This window comes from Chiloscyllium plagiosum, unplaced genomic scaffold (genome assembly GCF_037043375.1).
Source record: "Chiloscyllium plagiosum isolate Xiang-an unplaced genomic scaffold, Cpla_swu_hap1 HiC_scaffold_2, whole genome shotgun sequence".
NCBI lineage: Eukaryota > Metazoa > Chordata > Chondrichthyes > Orectolobiformes > Hemiscylliidae > Chiloscyllium > Chiloscyllium plagiosum.
Window position 1 is genome coordinate 106,683,923 of NW_028270140.1, and position 23,812 is coordinate 106,707,734.

The 23,812-nt window shown below is 38.5% G+C and overlaps 1 protein-coding gene across 1 annotated transcript; it reads right to left on the minus strand.

Moving 5' to 3' along the window:
* Positions 1-408: 408 nt before the first annotated feature.
* polr3g (polymerase (RNA) III (DNA directed) polypeptide G) lies at positions 409-23,263 on the minus strand. The gene is made up of 7 exons (XM_043709090.2): positions 22,703-23,263; positions 20,749-20,878; positions 19,491-19,550; positions 13,562-13,618; positions 5,738-5,811; positions 3,095-3,217; positions 409-2,260 (listed from the first exon to the last, which is right to left on the minus strand). Exons 1-7 carry the CDS (start codon positions 22,820-22,822, stop codon positions 2,177-2,179), a joined length of 648 nt encoding a protein of 215 aa, XP_043565025.2. The 5' UTR covers positions 22,823-23,263; the 3' UTR covers positions 409-2,176.
* Positions 23,264-23,812: the final 549 nt, after the last annotated feature.

A 23,812-nucleotide genomic window follows, 5' to 3' on the forward strand; every position in this document is an offset into this window, starting at 1 on the left:
AAAAATATATACTTTACAAAATCAAATGCAAATAAGCCCTGGTACTACTGGTTGTCATTGACTAACAAAACCTATTAAAAATATTAAGGCAAAATAATACTGCTCTTTAATTTTAAAGGCTTTAATTCATTAATAATCTGAGTAATTCTAGACTTTTCAGTCAGACCACTTAAAAGTTGTCTATATGTTCCTTGATTATATGCAGATGATGATATAAGAGGGCTGTAGACTGATGTCTATTTTTTCCTATTTGAAAAATACTGTCCTGATGTTAAATAAATACCCAGAATTCAAAGGACATCTTAAACCTTAATGTTGTCAAAGATTCTATGGTCAAGTACAGAATGGAAAATAGAATTAATTTATAACTTCGTCAGGGACTTTTAGTTTACAATAAATATTTATTTCTCACAATACCAAAATAGCTTTTTTTTTTAACCTCATGTTCTTTGAGGGACCCTGCAGTTTGTGTATTCAAAACAACAAAGATTACATTTCAGAAATAATTCATCTACTGAAATGCTTTGGGGTGACATGAGAACATGAAAGGCACATATCTTTCCTTGAAAACAAAATTCTGTGGTTAGGATTTCAGAAAAGCTTTCGATTGTGTCATTCACTCATGGCATGGAACTGAAGACAAGTGAATTGTTTTCTGATTTCACTAATTTTCAATTTTATTTGTATGGAGGTTCAGCATAACAAGGGGTCACTCAAGTAGTCTCAGTGCTAGTCAGGTTGGAAAGTGGAAAACAAAAATTTGGAAAAGGAATTAAAAAGTGTGAATCAAAACTGTATCACTCTGGGCTACAGGAGAAGAGTTGGCTATTTTGATGGACAGCTCACTGAATCAAATAACACTAACAGCTGTAGGAATATTTAACCACATTGGCTTCAGAAGAGGTGAAAAAACAGCTCCATATATCCATATTTGGTGTATGATGGACAATTCTAGTTGCCAAAGGGTACCCAGCCATTGGAGGCACAGCAAGAAAAAAAAAGGCAACCACGCTGAAGATAACATGAGCCAATAAGATGTCTGGAAATTTTTTAATGAAAGACCAGTGAGACAGATTGACCACATTTCATGTTCTGCGTTGTACTTTCCTATATTCTAAATCATATTGGAATGTATGTGTAAACAAACAAATGATCTTTAAATGCTGTTTAGATGAAAATAGTTCAGGGTTGGGGGCAGTGTTGGAAGGGGGAGTAATTTATCACATTCATATTCAACCTTGGACTGCCTCTTTCTTTTAAGTAACTCTCTTAAGGAAGTTACTAACATTTTACATCATGCCTAATGGTATATGAAGTTACCTGCATCCTAAGGACTGCAGCATTTCAAGGTGTCAGCTCACCAGTTCAAGGAGAATTGGGGATGAACAGGAAATATTATCCTAGCAAACAATACCCCATAACTCAAATGAAAACAAAAACAATTACTTTGAAAAGGTGATAGTAATCTGGAGGTTTGAAGTACCCAAGGACATATACTTGTGCAATTATAATTTTAAGAGGTAGGTTACATGCCTGGGCAATGGAGGCAATTGGTTTTTGTAAACATGTTTGCATTTCATTATGATAATAACAACTTTAGAGCAATTTTAAGCCTGAGAAAAATATAAGCACTCAAATATTCAGTCAGTATAAACCAGGCCCATCCAACCCATTGCTTGGAATTCTTTTTTAGCTAGTTTAAGTCAGAACCAGTTAAAAGAATTGACATTTTAGCACCAGAGATGCAACAAACCAGTCCATTTTCACTGACAGTATTTTAAAGTTCAGAATAAATAATGATTCCCTGTCAATAATCATTACCTGAAACTGTTGACATGCAAATTACCACCAAGGGAGATATTTTGACATGTTCCTTTCTCTCTCTCTTCGCTACAAAACTTGCAGAAGTACATGAACACCAGTACAACCACCAACCTAAGTGCATTTAACACAAGATTTGTTTCAATAAACCAGCTAAAGGTGACCAGCGCTAACTGATGTATGCTTATTGAGGCTAAAGTAAAACCTATTTATCTTTGTTGTAAACAATATTTCTTATTTGAATTCCTTCACATGTGCAAAACGAAATCCTGCAAGGACCTGAGGACACAACAATCCTGCAAGAATGGTGAATGCTTTCACAGCACACATTAATTGCATATGATGGCAGGAACGACTAATACGTAGCTTCATCCATATTATCATCACTAGCTTCATAGTTATCTCCATCATCGAAGTATGATGCAATGTAGTCATTTTCCTAAAATGAATGAAAATCATTATTCAGTTTAGTTTTCACAAATATGCGTTCAATATCTTACTTTCATGAACTGGAATTGCCAATAATGAAATAACATTACAGAAGATAGCCAATTAGCTATTATTTTGCATCTCCTATTTGTCGTGATGCTATAAAATATAGACTACTGGCGTTTAAAGATCAACTAACTCCAAAGCCTTGAACTTTGGTTCAGGAGAAAAACCCTTAACGATGATTGTCCTGCTCCTCAGATGCTGCCTGACCTGCTGGCTTTTCCAGCACCACACTTTTCGACTGTTAGTTTGTATGGGTATGTTGTTAATTTTGGAATATCACTTCCTTATAACATTTCAACTTTTTCCTCAGTAAGTTTCCGAAAAGCTAACTCCATTTTAATGTCACATGGGATCTGGGTGAATTCTTCATAGTTATAATGTATATTCAAGTACATATGGAGTTGAAAATAAATCTTTTGAAAAATTCAAAAACTCCGGGTTGAATCTTACTTTATTGTCTAAGTCGGAGCTGAGTTGTGTTTTTTTTTCAAAAAAAACAAAAAAAAAAAAAATTTTGGCAAGATAAAAAGCTAAATTTGGGGGAGATGCTCCCAAAATCATGATCAGCCTTCCCAGACTGCTCATCTGATTCAGCCACAAATCTTACCATTGCTAAGCCCAGTACTGGAAAGAGACAAATTTATTAGCCCTCCAGATTTGGTAATAAGTACAAATGGGTACTTTTCGAATCAGTGGAACACGTTTACTATAAGTATTAGCTGGTCATCAATTTTGCCAGTCTTGTTCCTGAACAATGGCTGAAATGCTAAGTACTAACCTCTTCACATTCTTCCTCATCATATTCTTCTTCCGCAACTTCATCCTCTTCGTCATCTTTATCTTTCTCCTTCTCTTCAGTTTCTTCATCAGATTTATGTTCTGAATCCTTCTTCTCTAGAACCTACAGGAAACAACTATCTTCAATGCAAGTGGATGTTGCTTTTAATACAGAAGTAATAATATTAGAATATTGCAAAGTCCATGCAATTAGGCAGCAAGACGACAGGATCCTTTAATCATATGGATCACATGTGTAAGAAACAAAACACAAAAAGCACATTTTGCATTGGAAGAACAGATACCTAATTCAATTATATATGGTACAGAATTTAAGCAAAACACTAATGAGCAAAAAGGAGCTTCAATGTTCAACTAAATGTTTAATAAGCATTAATAACTATTGATAGGTGCACTAAGTTGACCTTTATTTACATTAGTATCTCAGGCTTGCTGTCATGCCACAGTGAGACTCAGAACAGCATCTCATTTTCTTGCTTGGGACCCTGCAGCCTTCAGGACTCAATAGCGAGTTCAGTAATTTTAGGGTCTGAGTGCCTTCTTCCATGCCCTTTACCTACCCCAAGACCCCATTATAACATGGGCTGCTTTCATCATATCCAATCCATTTTCACCTACGAATTGTCCCCATTAGCAACTTTTCTTTCTCCCTGGCTCACCATCTTCCATTCCTTTAACTGCCTAACTGCTGTTCTTTCTCTCTGGGCTACATCTGTCATTTACCCCTTTAATCCTCCATCCCTCCCCTTCCAGCCCAAGAGGACTAGAATACAACACAAAGATGAAGGGGCAGCACTCTGGCTAGCACCGCTGCCTCACAGTGCCGAGGACCTGGGTTCGATTCCAGCTTTGATCGACTGTGTGGAATTTGCAGATTCTCTTGGTGCTCCAGTTTCCTCCCACCATCCAAGGACATGCAGGTTAGGTGGGCTGGCCATGGGAAACACAGGGTTACATGGATGGGAAGGGAGGGTCTGGGTGGGATGTTCTCTGGAGAATCGATGTGGACTCGCTAGGCCATATGCCATGCTTCCCCAGTGTAGGGATTCTATGATTCTTTAATGAATGTCTGAGGCTGCATGAAGCTTTGGTCAGATCACATTTGAAATATTGAGCATTTCTTGGCCCCATATCAAAGGATGGACATTCTAGCATTGTAAAGGGTCCACAGAATGTTTATAAGAATGATCCCTGGCAAGAAGGGCTTGTTAAAGGAGGAGCAGTTGGGGCCTCTGGGTCTGTACTCAATAGAGTTTAGAAGGGAGATCTCACAAACTTACAGAATACTGAGAGGCCTGGATAGAGGGGAAATTGAGAAGGCATTTCCCCTTGTAGGGGAGACTAGGAGCTGAGAGCGCAGGGTCAGGGTGAAGGGACAACCCTTTAGAATGAGAGAAGGAAGAATTTCTCAAGCCAGAGGGTGGTTAGTCTTTGGAACTCATTGCCACAGTAAGCTGTGGAGGCCAAGTCATTGAGTGTATTTAAGATAGAGATACGCAAGTTCTTGATTAGTAAAAGGGATCAAGAGTTACAGGGAAACACAGGAAAATGGGGTTAAGAAATATATCAGCCATGCTTAAAATGGCGGAGCAGACTTAAGGGGCTTTAATAGCCTAATTCTACCCCTATTGCTTACAGTCTTCTAAACACTGGTATTGCTAGCAATGTCCATACCAGGAAAACAAAATAAAGCTCTTGGGCAAAGTTTCAAAAAGGACAGGCTTTTCCAAATGAATATACAGACATGAGGATGTAAATCAGTGGGAAGTGTAAAATTTATAGAAAGGTCAGGGGAAAGAAGCCTCAGGTAGAAATTTTAGGAAGTAGTAAAAGAGGCATTGTTCATGCTGTCAAATAAAAGATGGGATAGCAGGAAAAACAGTTATGGCAAGAAATCTATATGAAAGAACATGGCTACAGAGCAATATCTAAGTCAGGAATGTCAGTACTTGCATTTTAAATGGAGTGGAAAACTCGAGGGATGCATGTGAATACAGAGGATAGACTTGATGAAATTTAGGCAATCGAGGCTGTTCTCCTCAAATCTCTCCTCGTAAGACAATCTTGCCATTCTGGTTAATCTGGTGAACCTCCACTGCACACCCTCTATGGCAACTATTCTCAACAGAAATATGGAAACTCACATTGGAGATGTCAGCCAAAAACAACGACAGCAAATAAATGAGAAAGCATGCAGGGGAGTGGAGGGTTCAAGAGCAGATCCTGCAGAGGTGCCAACAGTAACTATGCAAGGACAGGAAGAGGAGCCATTTACAATTAGATAAGAATATGGAACGATTTGTACAGTCCAACCCAGTCAATCAATAATGCAGAGATGTTGGAAAAGTGGCCTGGTCAATTGCATCAAAGGCTGAAGACATTTTGAGAACAAGCAGCAGGGATGGTCATCTGTTACAGTTAGATGGTATGTTACTGTAACTTTTATAAGAACAACTTCCGTACGCTGTCAGGGACAACTGCAAAGTTCTTTTTCTTAATTACTTTTAAATAAATTACTGGAGTACTCCAAGTTACTGAATTGATAACATTAACAGATAAAATTAAGATATAACATCAAGTCATTGATTAGCTACAAAAATAAACATGCAATTCTATTTCTCACCTCTAGTTTCTGTATTACTTCCTCATTAGTGACAGTTTGAGGTTTTTTGGGTTGGGAAACCATGGGTGCAGTATCTGCAAAAAAATTGAATAAGGAAGCCTGTGTTCTGTAAGATTCACTAGATCTATAATTATCTAAAAGCAACGCTAGTAATGAAAGCTGGAAAAAACATAAATTTAAAACTTTTTTTAGTTGTCATTCTAATCACTTCCCAACTCCAAATTACTGTTTGATTAGCATACACAATTTCATCATTGTTTACTCTAGTTATTAACAATGCCTTGATAGCCAAAAATATTCCATTTGCTCAAGATAATAATCAGTTCCCACAAAATAAATCAGCAGCTGTCAATGGTTTCCTTTGAAAGCTCATCCACACATTGTGAACAGACATTGATTCATGTGAAGTAGTTGCCTGGGCAACTGAGACTGCAAAAGGTGGAGCATATTAAATTGGGATACTAATGAAGGTCATCTCAATTTTCTTGTGTCATTAATGTGGCATTCCCCCCCCAAACAGCTGAATGTTGAATTTCACCACATTTCAACTAAAAGTATCCCAAGTAGAAGATACATACATAAAGTTAGAGAGTCAAACAGCACAGAAACCGTCCTTTTGGTCCAACCAGTCCGTGCCGAACATAATTCCATGTTAAACTATTCCCACTTCCCTGCTCCTGGATCCATATCCTTCCAAAGCTTTCCCATTCAAGACATTTGGATAGGTACATGAATGTTGTAATTGTACCCACATTCACCTCCTCAGGAATACATAGAGTACAGATTTTAGATCTTTTCACAGGTTTCACCAACAATTTCTGTTTTTGTTTGCTATAGATCTTTTTGGGTTTGACACTCACGTTTGCTTAAATATGTCAGACACTGCTATGATCAAAAAGGCAGGTTGAACATTTGTAGCTTTTAAGTTCCAGTAGTTCTTTACTATTGTTTTATCCTGTAACCTAACTTCAGTTCTTTCAAGCACCAGATATCAGGCAATCTTCTGCATTAATCATGTTTGCTTTTTGAAGGTGGTGTACAAGTATCGGGTTAGTGAAACACAAGGTTCATTAGTAAATTTATCTCCAATGGGTCATTTGGTTTAAGATTAAAAACTTACTTCAGATTAGTTCATAGAAAACTTGAGTGCACTAAAAATGAAACTACAAGAGAAGTTGTGGTGTGTAGCTTCTAACTATGAGCTTTTTTTCTCAAGCCACTAAATTCAGCTAATTCACTGTGTAAAGTAGTGCTCGAAGGAAAGGAAATGTTTTTGCAGCCACTATACACACATTTTACAGCACTATCAACATACTATGAATGGGATTTGGATTCATACTTACTGATAGGATCAATACAACACAATTAAGTTCATCAGTCCAATTCCACTAAAGTTTAAGGACTGAACTGGTTTCACAATTCAATTGCAGCTTGCTGCAAAGTGAGGTTTTATTAAGTTGGTCAAGTTGGATTTAACGTAAAGTAGGTAAAAACAATGACTGCTGATGCTGGAAACCAGGTTCTGGATTAGTGGTGCTGGAAGAGCACAGCAGTTCAGGCAGCATCCAAGGAGCTTAGAAATCGACATTTCGGGCAAAAGCCCTTCATCAGCTCCTTGGATGCTGCCTGAACTGCTGTGCTCTTCCAGCACCACTAATCCAAAATTAATGTTAAGTAGAACTAAGCATGTAATTTTGCTTATCTAGTGGCAAATTAATTCTTGCAGCTACTGGTCTTTGTAATGTACTAGCATACTTGGGACAATGCTGGTACAGATTATACAATAGACAGTGACTACCACTGGTTGGAGGGTGTATACAGTAAACCATGTAAAAACTAAGGATTATTTGTCAAAATCCTAAAGCATATTATGTTCAATAAGCAAATGTCCTTAAGACTGAAATGACAAGCTTTGTAAGTGGCTTGGTGCAAGGTTTAAGAAATAGCCTACCTTATATTTTGCGTTCATGTATACTTACCAAGTTAAATCTCCCAAATGTCTGATTCCACTATGGTGCTTAGTTTATTGAGAAAAATAGGAGGTCCAGAGAACATGTTATGACTTGAGAGTGTGCATGGGTGGACACACACACACAGAGCAAGAGACAGAAAGGAGCAGAAATTGGACTAATCAGCCCATCAAGTCTGCTCTGCCATTCAATCATGGCTGTTAAGTTTCTCAACCCCATTCTCCCACTTTCTCTCCATAGGTTCTTGAGTGTCAATGGTTATCTGTCTTAAATATACAGAATGAACTGGCTTCTACAGCCTTCTGTGGCAATGAATTCCATAGATTCAGCACTCCCTCGAAGACGTTACTCCTTATCTTCATTCTAAAAGGAATTTCCTTGACACACAGACACAGAGGATATTTGTTGAAAGCTAGTGACTTTGATAATGAGATGGTGTAGGAAACTACATGCCGATTAGGAGCCTGAATTTACATATCTGCCCATCTTATTTACTGCACACAAATTTGAATGAAAACCCTGCCCTAACTCTCAACACAGAAGTGAGTCTATGTTGATTCCCTCGGAGTCTGTACTGCCAAAAATACAGTAAACCTTCTCTTCTAGCACTAGGCCCACAGGCTCATCCAAGTACTTTAAGATGTGAGGTCTTCAGCCTCAGCTTCCCACTTCCTAGATCTCTACCACCCTCAGGATGAAAACATTTTTCCTCAAGTTCCGTCTAAACATTTCATCTTTTCATCTTGAAAAGTTATATCCCCTTTCTATTGACCAAACTAAGGGAATAGTAGCTTTCTATCCATCCTGTCAATGTCCTTAATAACTTTATACACCTCAAATCAGGTCCCGCTCAAATTCCGACTTGCTTTTGTAGCTACAATGCTCCATCCCAGGTAACATCCCGGTGAATCTCCTCTGCATCCCCTCCAATGTAATCACATGCTTCCCATACTGCAGGTATCAGAGTTACACACAGTACTCCAATTGTGGCCTAGCCAAAATCCTTACAGTCCAACATAACCACCCTGCTCTTATAATCTACATCTTGACGAAAGGAGAGTTTGTCCCAAATACCTTAACTATTCCATTAACCTGTCCTGTGGCATTCTCGTGTACAGCCACTCCAAGATGCTTTGGTTCCTGAGCTTTCTAGGGTCCTGCCATTCAGAGTCTCGTTACTTCTTCCAAAGTGCATCACCTCATTTTTCAGGGTTAAATTCCATCTGTCACAGATCTTCCCAATCCATCTTTATTCTCCTGTGGCCCAAGACCTTCTTCCACACCATTAACCACCTGGTCAATCTTTGTGTCACCCACAAACTTATTTATCATCCACAACCCCCACCCCCACCCCAAATTCTCAAACACATTCTTTAAATATAATCAGAAGCAATAAAGGACATAGCACGGATTCCTGTGGTATGCTAGTAGATACCAGCCTCCAGTCACAAACAGCCTTTTACCACCACCACCCTCTGTCTCCTACCACTTAGCCAACTTTGGAACCAACTTGCCAAATGACCCTGGATCACATATGTTTTCACCTTCTTTGCCAGAGTCCTATGTGGGAATTTGAAGGCCTTACTGAAATCCACAAATTACATCAACTGCACTGCCCTCATCTACACGCTTAGTCAACTCCAGAAAAAATTCAACCAGATTTGTCAGGCATGAACCCACCCCCCTCTGATCAAACCTGGCTTCTCCAAGTAGAGACTAAGTCTCCCTTTCAGAATTTTCCGCAATAGTTTTCCTCCCACTGATGTGAGATGTACTGGTCTGTAATTCCCTGGTTTATCCCTACCATCATTCTTGAAAAGTGGACTCACGTTAGCTGTCCTCCAGTCCTCAGACACCTCCCTGTGGCCAGAAATAAACTAACAATTTGGGTCAAGGCTCCTGTGATTTCTTTCCTTATCTTCCACAGCAACCTGGCATACATCTTATTTGGCCTTGGGATTTGTCCACTTTAAATCACAAAAACTTCTCCTACACCTCCTCACTCCTATATCAAACTACTCAAGAACCTCGCAGTCCATCATCTTCTTGAATTCTGTACCTACATCCTCCTTTGCCAGTGTAAAAGACATATCAAGTACTTATTTAACAATACCAACATCCTCCACCTCCATGCACAATTTCCCCCTTTGTCCTTAATGAACCCTACCCTTTCCCTGGTCATTCTCTTCCTTTTGATATATTTGTAGAATATCGCCATTCTCCTTAACCAAACCTGCAAGTATTCTTTCATGCCCCCTCTTTGTCTCCAAACTACTTTCATAAGTTTTTCCTCAAAATACTCTAACTTTAAGCAAATAACTTACCCTATCACATTAATGCTGATGAATATATGCAAAAGATGAAAGTAAATGAAACACTTTTCATAAGTAACTTGGAATAGAAAATATTTTATATTGATTAAATTGACACTCAGGGTTCAGTTTGGCATCCAGAATTTTCTTCAGGTGTTGGTCTAATTGAGTTTTTAAATCTCATGTACAGGTCCCAAGCCTTGTCATATTTCTGAAACAACCTCCCAATTCAAATATTTTAATTTGCATATTAACTTCAAGGTGAACCACAACTTGAGATTATGTCTGAGCTGTGAGACTGAGCTATCAAGACCACAGAAAATAAACTCTTGTACAACACTTCCCTAATACATTAAAACATGTCACAGTTGACCAATTTCATCTCTAACATCAATTGCTAAACAAGGAGGTCTCAAATGAAAAATGAACATTAGTACTTAATCTTCAATTAGAGGTCATTTTGTTTAATACAGGCACCATGGATGCTGGTTGGGGTTTGGGGTGGAGAGAAGAACACTTTAGAAAGGGACAACCAGAAACTAGTTCAGAATTGTTTATGTAATGCCTTGAAGCAGGAAAAGGAAGTGGAGTGAATTCTGCATTATGAATTAAGCTGATTAGGCATTCAATGACAGAACAGGGGAGGGAGAAGCAGTGGGGTACATCGAGGACAAACAGTGGCTAGTTGGCGGAGCTCAGGGGAATGGTTGTTTGTAGAAATGAAACAATGTTGAAACATGTGAAGCATTTATACAAGGGCAACATTTCTAACCTTCAATCTGATGTGAAACTGGTGCAAGCATGCAAGAATAGTGGAGGCATGAGAGAAGTACTTCGCAGAAGGATGGAGACATTTGGAAAGCTATTATTAGAGACGAATTTGCAACCCCTGGATTTGAGGAAGGAAAATACAAGTCACACCTGGAAGAAAGAGGTTTGGAGACAGTGAAGGTTTTCCTGGGGCCAGCAGCATCAAACATGGAGGTGAGGTAGTGGTTAAGTAAATCAGCTGCTGTTGACAAAATATGGCTGAAAATTAGGAATTTGAAATCAACCTTGGGGTTGTTTTATTACCCTCACAGGGCAGATGGAGAAGAAACTGCTAGATTTTTAAAAGTTATGTAATTCCTTTCACCTAGTAGATCCAAGTACTGAGGATTATGAGTAAGCAATTGGTCAGCATTGTTAGCAGTTGAAACTTTATTGCTGGAACAGCACAGCAGGTCAGGCAGCATCCAGGGAACAGGAGATTCGACGTTTCGGGCACAGGCCCTTCTATTCCTGAAGAAGGGCCTGTGCCCGAAACGTCAAATCTCCTGTTCCCTGGATGCTGCCTGACCTGCTGTGCTGTTCCAGCAATAAAGTTTCAACTTTGATCTCCAGCATCTGCAGACCTCACTTTTTCCAGCATTGTTAGCACTCATGACAATCAATATATATTTGCAATTATCAAAATGCTGTTCTTTTATTGTGAGTAATGTAGCACAGAATGACGCCAATGGTAGTTTGTAGTGCCTTTCCCCATATTGGCAGACTGATGTTCCTCAAGCTATACACATACATTTTTAAATATGTAGGCAGGGTGGTGGTGTGTGCGCAATGTGTGTAGAGACACCTATAGCCCTTTGTGCCCAATTACTTGTTCTTTTTATCAATTTACAAAGTATAAAATGTAACAATTTTAAATTTCATTTGGCCTACTGAAATTAAAAATATAATTTCCTTGTGTCACAACATGTCCATCAGATCAAATTGAAAGCTTTTCCTCTAAAAGTAGTATTTTTAGGCATGGAGATGATTCCCAAGGAAATTTTATTCCCAAGTAGATACTGGGAAGATTAAAAGGATGGAGAAGCTCGATTCCCACTTTCATGTACTTGGCCACTGCTCATCTCTCCCACGATACATACATTATGACTAGAATGGAACAGGCAGGAGGAAGACAAAGAGTTTAGGTGAAGCAGCTAGTATCCACTCTCCAAAAATAATATCTTCTTCAGAAAAGCAATGAGTCTTGTTGGATCAACTGAAAACCTGAAGGCCATTAGGATCCGGGAAAAGCTCCAGTTATTTGTTTCAACATTTTTTTGAAATGTGTTCAGATAATGATTTTTTAAAAACTACTCAGACATTAATAGTATGAATTGTTGTATAAAACCCCTTGATATTTTGCTCAATCTTGCTAAAAGGAAAAATACTTGATAATTTTACCTTCCATCTTTGCATAAACAACATCAATATGACAATGCAACATGGCCTATTCAAGGAACTAACTCCAAGTCAAGCAGCATTTTCTCATTCCAGTGCCTGTGGGGCCAGATCCTCTACCCAGAGAGAGAGTCAAATTGAAAATCTTATATTCTTAAAATGTGAGAAGTTATGTTATAATCCTAGCTAGAGGGAAACTTGGTTTGGCAGACCATAGTTTTAATTTTTTTAAAAAATGTGACAGCCAGTTACTGAACATTTTCACAAAAGACTGTCAAAAGAAAAGCCATTCACTATGTTCCATTATATGAGAAATATCAGCGAATTTCTGCATTCACTTAATGCTATTGTCCTTGGCAAATGTCACTAACCAAAACTGTTAAGTGAATTGAGTTATCAGCTTGTTTAGGACTGGACAGAATTCCTTAAGCAGCCTTGAAGTTAGTCTTTCCTGTCTGAAAACTCCACAACCTCTGCTTCCAGAGTTCATTTCCGAACAACTCAGCTTTATCTTCCCTAGCCTTCACTGTTTGATACCATTAAAATGATAGCCCCTTTGCTATTAAAGACTTCTTCTCTTTGACTGAACCGATTTCTGTCCGAATGAAGCTGCTTCTGAACTTGTCTGTGTCTGGGTGTAAACCTTAAATCAGCTTACATCTTCACAATTATCTATTCAGATATGATTGCTATTATTTTAACTAAATTTGCACGATTTCTTGAAGATGCAGTCTTTAGCTCACAATTTTAAGCAGGATTTTGACCTTTTCAAGACAAAAACTGATCAGACCTACAGAACTGGAAAATAAAAGCCATTGTTCTTCACTGTTAAAATGTAAGCTCTCAGGGTGTGGAATGCCCTGCCTGCAACAGTAGTAGACTCGTCAACTTTCAGGGCATTTAAATGGTCATTACATAAACATATGAATGATAATGGAATAGCGTAGGTTAGATGGGCTTCAGATTGATACAGAGGACTGTAGCGCCGTACAGGCTCTTCGATGTTCTATAAAATACATGTAACAAAAAATTAGGAACCTTCATCACAATTAATCATACAATGCAAAATATTGGAAGACAAAATATACACTTCAATGGTAGCACAGCCTTCATGTTCAGTGCAAACTGTACTTTTGTAAAAAATTCAGATACTGAAAGGGAGCAGAAGCAGCTTGAAGATTATGATAAATGATGCTCTGCTTTCCAAAATAAACTTGGAGATAAATTTATTACAAGGCACTTAAACTGGGCACAACAAAAAACAAAATCAAGGAAGTTGTGTAGCAAAGATTTTACTTCACACACCAAATCTGATATTACAAAATCATACTTACTTGTCTTTTTAATCCTTTTGATTCTTGGTTTTAGCTCTCTTGGAAGCCTTCTCCAATCTAAACATCAAAGTATTTAATTAACATGCAGGTCACTAAAGCCATAACATTTATAAAGCTATTGATCAGTTCAAAGTAGAAATGAACACATTAGAAGAAAATAAATTGGGCAGTTTGGGATAGCAAAAAGTAGATTGCATGACTACGAAGTTCCATATTTCAAAATAGCATTCTCAATATAAAGTAGTGTCAGAGATTAATGCAACTTTCTAGACTCTTTTCAGAAAATCAAGTCTGCTACATACAAAGTAACAATTTATTATGTTTCAAAAACTACATAACTTACAAATTTAAAGTACACAAGGTGAGGTTTCCACCCACTCAACCATTGGGATGAAAATCTTGGCCTCGAAACAATTAATTAATCTGAGATTCTGTCTTTTATGTGCCTCATAACATGTTTATTCCCATATCCTTCAATCAGAACGATTAAAAAGACAAGTTCCAATTGAAACATTCAATTCACGTGAAACTAATAGTACGATCTTTGCATAATTCGCAAATATCAAATTGCTGACTGCCACCTAACTTCCAAAATAGTTTTAATATGCAGAGATGCAATCAATCCAGACCAGAAGTTTTCACCTCTTCAAGCTGATTATCTCCCTCCTACTTTAATTTACTTTATGTCCTTCTATTATCTCTTCTTGTAATATTATGGCTACCTTATTTATCTATGTGTTATGAAGAGATGTGATTCAAGCTACTTTTTAAAAATTACATGGACCCATACCAATAAACTTTGAATAAAAGCAAAATGCTGCAGATTCTGGAGTTCTGAAATGAAGTTGAAGGTGCTCGAGAAATCCAGCAGTTCTGGCAGCATCTGTGTAGAAACACGGGTAATGTTTTGAGTCAGATTTTACTCTTCCTCAAAATGGATAAAGCTTTTAAACCAAGCGTACTTTGATACACACACAGACATCTGAAAGACTAGATGTTCAATAATCTGTGCATCTCTACGTAGATTTGGCAGACTGGTTCATAATCCTGAACCTCACAATCGGAGGCTTTTTTAAATGGCCACATCATCAAACTGGTTAAATTTAACATTGGTGACCAGTGGAGAAGTGAGACTGCACCCTTCCAACCTCAGTCTTTACCACAGTAAATACACAGAGTGAAAACCTTTTCTGTTGACAAACTGAGTACAGTCAATAACTCCCTGCATCAAGGGGAGCCAGTGATGGTGAAGAATCCTAGTGCCTTAGCTCCAAGGAAGGATATGACGAGGTGTATTCTGGAGAAAATGATATCGGTAACATACTGGAGTGGAAGATTGGGTGATATCACACAGGTCTCCAGTCACTCCTGGGAACAAACAACTGGCAGAGGTGTTCAGGATAGCTGAGATCCTGACGGCCATTGCTATCCAGAGCTCCTGATCTCCTTCAGCAGATTGCACAGTTTGACAAGGAAAGGTGGGATATTCTTGGTCAGCACCTGCTCTGTTTTATAGACAGTTGAAGGAATGAGAAAGAGGCCCACAGATTCAGAGTCTCTCTCTCTCGCCACACCAACACCGGTGCTGACACCCTCCATGAAAGCAGTGTCAGAGAGAGAACACTATTTTGTTGAAGGGACTCCTGATCCCTCACATCAATAACAATAATGCATCTTGCTATGCACTCAATGTGGCAAGGGCTTCCCAACAAGATTATTGTTATGCCTCAATAAAATAGATTGGAGGTACGTGACCTTATTCACTTGTACATTGCAATGACCAAAGTTTTCAAGCTACATTAATACTGGAATTCTGCCCGCAAGCAGCCATGATACATTTCAGGGTTAGCTGCACAATGCTGCCTTCCATTCTTCCTCTGGAATATGGTTGGCAACTGTGGGGGGAGACCTTCATGTTCTATTTTCAAATGCCTTATTCTCATGATTTGTCTGTAGCTTGTACAACAAGGAGACTATTAATGTGCACAATGTAAATAGACTCAGATGTTTACAGCACAGGCACATTTGGCTCATTGTGTCTGTGCTGATCAGACTGCACCAATCCTGTTCTCCAGCGTTGGCTCATAGTCGTGGAGCCTATAGCGATCAGGTGAATATCTAAATACTGTTTAAACATTATGATAATCTCAACTACCCCTTCAGGGTAGTGCCTTCCAGACACCTACCACCTCCAAGTTAAATAAATTTTCCTTAATTCTTTTCTTTTATCTAATCAAGATTGTTTGATTGGACCTACATTGTCAGACAAAATTGTGGCAATGAATGGCCTTAAAATCAAGTTTTTTCACTGCCTCCAAAGAAAACAAGCTTAATCCACCCACTTTGCACATAGTAACAGCCATTTTATGAAGTCGTTATGCAGTTGACTTTCAATCCAAAATGGCAAGGTTCCAATTTGATGTCTGAATGAGTGATTTGCAGACTTTGCCTGTGACCCATGATTGCCCCAATGTCCTTTCCCTCTTCTGTTCCTGTCCTCATGGCCCTGATAATGTTAATGTAAAGGAACTCAGCTGAAATGGGTAAAGCCAAGAAATTAATATTTCCACTTTACCACAAAGGCCCATGACTTGAGAAATTCCCATGCCATTTAGAGTTACTGTGACTCTGTTTGAACAGCCCCTATCAGAACTTCCAGTCACCACCTACTCAGGTTCCATGCTACTGGTTCCGGATCTATGAGACCACTTCCTCAGAGATCTTTCAATTCATGAATAGATCCCTGCTTGGAGTGGAGTTGCTTGTTTACTCTGGGAGTCTCCAGCCTCCCCCGGAGCATTATTAACTAATCCCCAGGACTGACTATGACCCAGTCCCAGACTGATTTCTCAACAACATTAATGACCTAATATAATGCCTATACTGCTTGCACTTGACCTCTTGTGGCCTAATCCTTGGACTGCAAGCTCATGAATCCACAGACTCTAGTAGGGCCATATGTTTAAAATTGACCACATCCAAATACCTGGACTAGAATTTGACAAGCCCTTTTACTGACTTATACTGGTACCCCTTGAATGACTTTAGCCCCCCTTTACCCAATGATTCTTGCCCTTTCGCTTTGAGACATGGCATTTGTGAGCACTCCTACCCCTGACCTCATGAAGAAACGAATGCCATTGATAAAACAATTGAAGATGGCTGGACCTAGGACACCACCCCAAGTAACTCCTACAATGATACCAAGGGCAGTCACCTCACTTCTTCAGTCCAGCTTTTTTGTCCATGTTTGGATCAATATTGTAATGAGCTCAGGAGCTGAATGGTCCTGTCAGAACCCAAACAGAGTCAGTAAACAGGTATCTTTTTGACACACCACTCCATAGCATCATCATTGGCCTATTTTGTCACTTTTCTGATAACCAAGAGTAAATTGATAGGGCTGAAATTACCAACTTGGATTGGTCTTTATTTTTCAGGACAGTACATATTAAGGGCAAGTTGCCACAGTCAGGTAGATACCAACATTGGTATCTAGATGGTTCAAGAGCACAAATCTTCAGTATTATCACTGAAATGTTGTTAGGGCCGATATTCTTAGCATTTAGCCATGGCTTGTTATTATATGCAGAAAATCAACTGCATCCCTGATACTGTGTACACCTCAGGATCAGGGTGAAATTGATCATCCAGATAGTACTTTTGGTGGACATGTACGATATTGTTATTTGCAAAAATGTACTGGGCTTCACCCATCATTCAGGATGCAAATATTTGCAGAGCATATCCTCCTGTTAGTTGTTTAATTGTTTAAAACCATTCATGACTGGATGGGGCAAAACTGTAGACCTTGGATCTGATGACCTATGTTATTGTAATGACTGAAAAATTTCAAGGACATGTGCTCTACTTGTTTCCTTACATGGGCAGAATGCTGATCTGACTATTGGTTTATGCAAAGTATTATGGCTTTGAAGATAAAAATCTAGGCACAAACTACAATTCAAAAACTATTTCGAAATCCTGTCTTCCATCACACAAGGTCTGATGTGGATTCCATACCCAAAGCTACAACTTGCATATTAAATCCATGCTTGCCTGACTTGCCAAGTGTTTATACCAATTTTGTTTTATTTCAAACTTTCATCACCCAATGTCTTTTTCCCCCTTCACTCAGGCTTACTCAGGCTTTTTCACTTCCACCAACTCCCACAAAACCCAAACTCTTTTCTGACTCAATCCCAATGATAACTCAAAATTGGCAACACAGGAAAATCCAAGCTCAGAAACATAAGTCTTGTGCTGAAGGGCAGAGGAACTCTGAAGTTAGATGCAGGAAGAGATTTGAAGAGATTACTGAGGGTGGAGCATGGAAATTCAAGCAAAAGTGGAGGAGTCTGAAGGTGACAAAGGTATGGAAGAGGGTTCTTGACAGTTGGACTGAGACAGGGGTGGAGGTAGGCAATGTAACATGGTTAGACATAAGCCACCTTGGTGATGGAGATGATAAGGGAACTAGAAACTAAGTTCAAGGCAAATAGTAATTTCCTGCCAATAATGGTTTCAAGATGGTGAAGTCACTGAACTGGTAGAGCATGGGCCCAGAGAATTAGTCTGGGCCTGTGTGTTCAACCTCACCACAGCAACTGGTAGAATTTTTATTCAATTAATAAACGTTGAATAAAAACCCAAACTTAGTGATGGAGACCATGAAACTCACTTGTTGTAAAAAATATCCATCTGTTTCACCAAATTTGTTATCCAAACTGGCTCCAGACACAGTATTGTGATTGGTTCCTAATTGCCCTGTGTAATTGCCTAACGAGTCACTCAATTCAAGGGCAACTGGAGATGGGGAACACATACTGGCCTAACCGGTGATGCCAACATTCCATGAAAGAAATTTTTTAAAAAGTTTTCCTTATTAAGGAAAGGAGCAGCTCAGTGGCACATTGGTTAGCACTGCTGCCTCACAGTGCCAGGAACCAATGTTCGACTCCAGCCTTGGATGACCATCTGTATGGAGTTTGCACATGGTCCTTGTGTCTGTGTGGTGCTCCAGATTCCTCCCACAGTCCAAAGATGCACAGATTAGGTGGATTGGCCATGCTAAATTGCCCATAGCATCCATGGATGTGCAGGCTATGTGGGTTAGTCATGGAAAATGCATGGTTACAGGGATGGGATTCTCTTCATGGGTCAGTGCAGACTCACTGGGCCAAATGGCCCCTTTCTGCACTGTAGGGATTTTATGGGTCTATGATTTCTAGTACTTCTGTATGCAGATACTAGAACAAAGCCTGATGAGACAATCTCAGCTGTACGGAGAGTCCCCTCCAAGCCATGTTTTCTTTTAAACATTCTTTGCTTCTGTTTGTTTTTTTCTCTACCAGACAGATTAAAGTACCCTTTTGTTCATGTTCTACCACTGCATTAATCATGCCACAATCATGCCATAATTGTTGATAGACAAAGTTATTTTCATGGAAATTCTTAACAGGCAGGTAGATGGGAGGGATGTTTTTTGCGATTCTCGACCAAGAAAAATGTTTACAGCATTAAACCTGATGATGTTCATGTCATCTTGAGTCTCAAATGTACCAGATCAACATGTATGCAGGTTACATTTATTGTACAAATTGAAATCTGCCAAATCATCCCATTTACCCATTGACTAATTGGCATTATTCCAGACATGGAAATAGTGCAGTGATAGTTTTATATGTAACACATGAAATCATACCAAATGGTTACATGATTACTGTTCATTAAATAGATTTTCTAAACAAGTGATATAATAACTTGACCAAAGGTGCTGAAAAGCAATAGTCAATAAAAATGTAAGGAATAAAGTACATCCAATGTACATCATAGATAGTCTGATACAAACATTTAGCTAATTCAATTGATCGCTTGACAGGAGGGTAAATGTAAATTAACCGGCACCAATAAATGAATTTGGTGTTACCTGGTATCCAATCTTTCTTGCAATCATTTTCTTGATACTTGTTTGCATATCTTTCAACGTCTAAATGAAAGAAATATCTTTGAATGTAGCATCCTTTGACTTAAAATTTCCAATTGCAGAATTTCACAATCAAACCATTACGCAAGTCACAATTTGTTTTGTAATCTGATCATTCTTCATCATTGTGTTGCACTATGTACATAAATCCATTAGTATATAATTTCAACAGTTTTATTAAACCAAAATGTGCTCAAATATTCTTGTATTAAGAAAAATGACAGTATTGATACAGTTGTATAGGTTATAGACTGCCATCTGGTGGCAAAGCTAAAGAGAACACATTAAAATGACAAACTTGATCAGGGAAATGCAAACTTCTATTTCAACACAAAAGGAAGTAAAATATTAAATGTACTCGGTGATTTTTTAAAAAAATTAACATCCTAATGTCCTGTTATCCAATTTAGAATCCAAAATCAGGTTACCCCTCCTAACTCACGCTGAGGTACAATTTCATATCTTGAGTGTACTCTGGTACCAAGTGTCAAAGTAGACTTTTTCATGGAGCCTAGCTTAGTAGGGTATTCAACCAAGTAGAATGAGGATCACCATTGAACCAGTTTCTGTCTTCGCTCAATATCCGTATAATTTAATTCTCGATTAAGACACATGGATAAGCAGCAGGAAGTGAACCCTAGCTCACAAGGGCCAATGGAACAAAGCAGCCAACTGAGATCAGTTGATTTGACACTGACTGTAAACTGACTTGAGAAAGAAGGAATGTGTGGGGCGTGGCATCGATTCATTTTACAACAGAATGTCTGTTCACTGATAATTTACCTGCAAATAGGATGCAGATAAATAGGAATATTGCAGAAAGTTTGTACTACTTACATTCAACTTAATGGTCTTGCTGATCTTTTTCATTTGAATCCATAAAAATGTATTGAGATAACTCTTCCTTGCTCTTTCAATATTTCTAGATTTTTCCAAAACACATTTTAAACATCACATTGTATTCCTTGTCAATGACAAAATATTGAAGTTTCAAAGATCTTGTTTTGGAAAATCAATACTTTGCCAACTTTAGCCTCTTAAATAAACTTATGTGAATTATTTTTAATGTAAATTGCCAAAGTAAAACAGGCAATCATTATGGGTATACCCAAAATACCCATAAAGTATTACATTTTATTACCCATATCCATTTCACAATGTCCCCATAAACATGCCATTACCATTCCATACTATTCCTTACCTTTCTTTGTATCAACATGGTCAATATAATATGGTAGTTTCTTGCAGGCTCCTCTTAGCTCTTGCTTCAAGGCCAGGATATAGTTTACATCTTCCCCTGTATTCAAGGGGACAGGCTTAAATTCTGTGGGCTACAGATTGGTAACGTAGGTTATCATAGAGGACAAGAACAATAGGCAATACCATAATTGGAACTGGATAGGCACGTACCTTGCCCAGTCATATATTTCCTGTCAAAGTACGTTGCATTTCTTCTAGAATTATAATACTTTATTCAAGAAACAAGCTCCTGCCATGTCTTAAACTGAACCTTTGTACACAAAGTAAAAATCTTAATTTTTGTTCATGATAGTTACATATGATTTCATTCAATGTGAGTCACCCAATAAAAAGCATTTTATCTTATTTGTCCCTCTTTCTATAGTTATAACATGTGCCTCAAATATAAACCATCCATTGTGTGTAACCAGAATCAGTAAACAGTGAGGTTAAAACCTATTCTGTTACCCTGTGACAGATTGCAGTTGTGACTTTTAGAAGAGAAAAGGCTGAGATTTATATTGGATGTAAAAAGTTGTTATGAGAGACTAAGATAGAATTAACAGGAAGGACCCATTTTCCTTCGCAGCAATGTTAATAACCAATGACTGGGCAAGAAATTGGTGTTAAGTTTGATTAGTTGTGATCATTGTGAAAGGCTAGACTTTATCAAGGGCTGTATGATCCAATTCTGCACCCATTTCATATCTGCATATATCTTTCTTGTATTTCACATATTCACAGTAAAGAAAAAAAATCTCACTATTAGGAAAAGCATTTTGAATGGGACAGGAAGGTCACAAGAAAAACATGCATATCATAAATATCAAAACTGAAAGAATTGCTGATGCTGGTAATCAGAAACAAAAAAATTGCTGGAAAAACAAAGGAAAACACTATAGGTTACTCTATCTAACTGGTGTATTGAAGCCTTAAGGTCGGTAAAAACAAGGATTGCAGATGCTGGAAACCAGAGTCTAGATTAGAGTGGTGCTGGAAAAGCATAGCAGGTCAGGCAGCATCCGAGGAGCTGGAAAATCGACCCTGATGAATAGAGGCCCTGATGATGGGCTTTTGCCCGAAACGTCGATTTTCCTGCTCCTCGGATACTGCCTGACCTGCTGTGCTTTTCCAGCACCACTCTAATCTAGACTATTGAAGCTTTAAGCCTTGCGACCCCATTTTCCTGCTGCTGGTATTGTGTATCACTAATAAAGCATGATATGGTTAAAGAGAATGTAAATGACTCTAACAGAAAGATTGTAGTTTTTCATAACATAGCTGTTACCGATAGTATCAGGCATTAAAAAGTTTTATCTTTACTGAGCTTTTGAACAAGCATAAATTTTAGAATGAAGATTAGTTTGGTCATATCTACAAATTGAAGCAGTAATCTTCTAGCTAATTCTAGATAGTAAAAAACAGCTTTACAGAAGTCTTTTCTGAGCATGCCCTTAAGACTCAACTGCAGTACCACCCACTGACGAAACGAAAAATGCACCGCGTCTAATTTATATGCTGCAGTCTGCACTTTGAGCACCATCGTATTTTTATATTTAACTCTAATCTTTATCATACAATGAATGTAATACATTAAATGAGATCATGGTAAGTGTGAAGTAATTTCAACTTTTTTTTCTCAAAAAAAGTCTTAAGAGATACTTTCCAGTTAAAACTTTGTTTAAACAGATAGTGGGAGTAAAATCCGACATTTCACAGAGTGAGGCATCATTAGCCTTTACCGTTACTCTGAAGTGGAAAGAGCTACTCCGAAACCAGTGGATTAAGTTTACGTTCTCACTTTATAAAAGGAGTGAGCGGAGAGATATTCGTAGCACAAAAGCAGTTTAACTCGTTGCGGGATCCACCAACGCATGGTGTAATTTACCGAATGGATTACCTGTAGCGACACTTACCGGAAATAAAGGGAGGGGTTGATATGCAGCTTCAGGCAGAGTTTCACCCCGGGAAAAGCCAATAGCTTCGATGTTGAAAGTGAATTGTGCTCTGCCTCGGCCGCGACCTGATCCAGACATTGCCACTTAGAAATCCTACACCAAATCAACCGTGTTCAATGAACAGAACATAAAGATGCACACAGTTACAAACTGAACCGGCTTCTCTGCCAACCTAAAGCCTCCCTGCTTACATCAGCTGGCTCCTACTCAGCATTTACTGCGGGATCTGAAGCAGACTGACCACGCCTCAATCAGCAATGCACTTTGCTGTTCTATTGTAATAAGTTATCAACACATTCTCGTTAACCTTTTTAATTTAATATCGTTAGTAATTTTCCCTTTAAAGAATTTGGAGCCGGTTGGATCGTTACTTCTACGCGCAGGAGTTTACACCTAAAAGCAAATAAGCAGCACATTCATAGCACTGCACTACTCCTGCTGCCAGGGAAATGTTTCTATTTAAAATGGTTATCCCGCAGGCATCTTTCAACTTTTATATTCACATGTGCTTGCCGCACGCAAACTCACCAGCTACCGGAACTGCTTATTTTAGGAATACGCATGCACCGCTTCTGATTGAGCCACGTAAAGGCAATGTGGCAGTTTTTGAACTGCCTGTTTTAAATGAACTCTGCTATGTATTACATAAATCAAGCAAGCTCAGTCAACAACAAAAAAGATGCGTTTGGGTGTCTCTGTGACATTGTGAAAATAGCATGATCAGGCTGAATTGGCACACGCTGTTGCAAGTGTCATGAACTTCTAGCTTTACAAGTTAAGTCTCACTTTTATTTAGGGTTTTTCTGAAGGTTGAGGACAGAAGCTGTTGATTATAAAGTGTCAATGCTGAATATAAAGTTTTTTGTGTAAATATTATGTTTCATATTGTAATAAATGCTGCATTTTCTGTCCAAAATGAATTCCAAAAAAGGACAGTAGTCTAGAAAATTAAAGCAACAAATGCTGGGGATCACAGCAGGTCAGGCAGCCTCCGTGGGGAGAATGGAAACCAAGATTTCGAGTCTAGATGACTCTTCAAAATAGCATCTAGAGTCAACTAGAGTCAAA

Bases quoted from the DNA above. Each gene is read 5' to 3' on its own strand.
- polr3g (XM_043709090.2), bottom strand. From the start codon at position 22,822: ATGTCTGGATCAGGTCGCGGCCGAGGCAGAGCACAATTCACTTTCAAC. The intron at 19,551-20,748 runs GTAAGGAATAGT...TCTTTCATTTAG, and splicing joins CCATGTTGATACAAAGAAAG to ACGTTGAAAGATATGCAAAC. The intron at 13,619-19,490 runs GTAACACCAAAT...TTTGATGTTTAG, and splicing joins CAAGAAAGATTGGATACCAG to ATTGGAGAAGGCTTCCAAGA.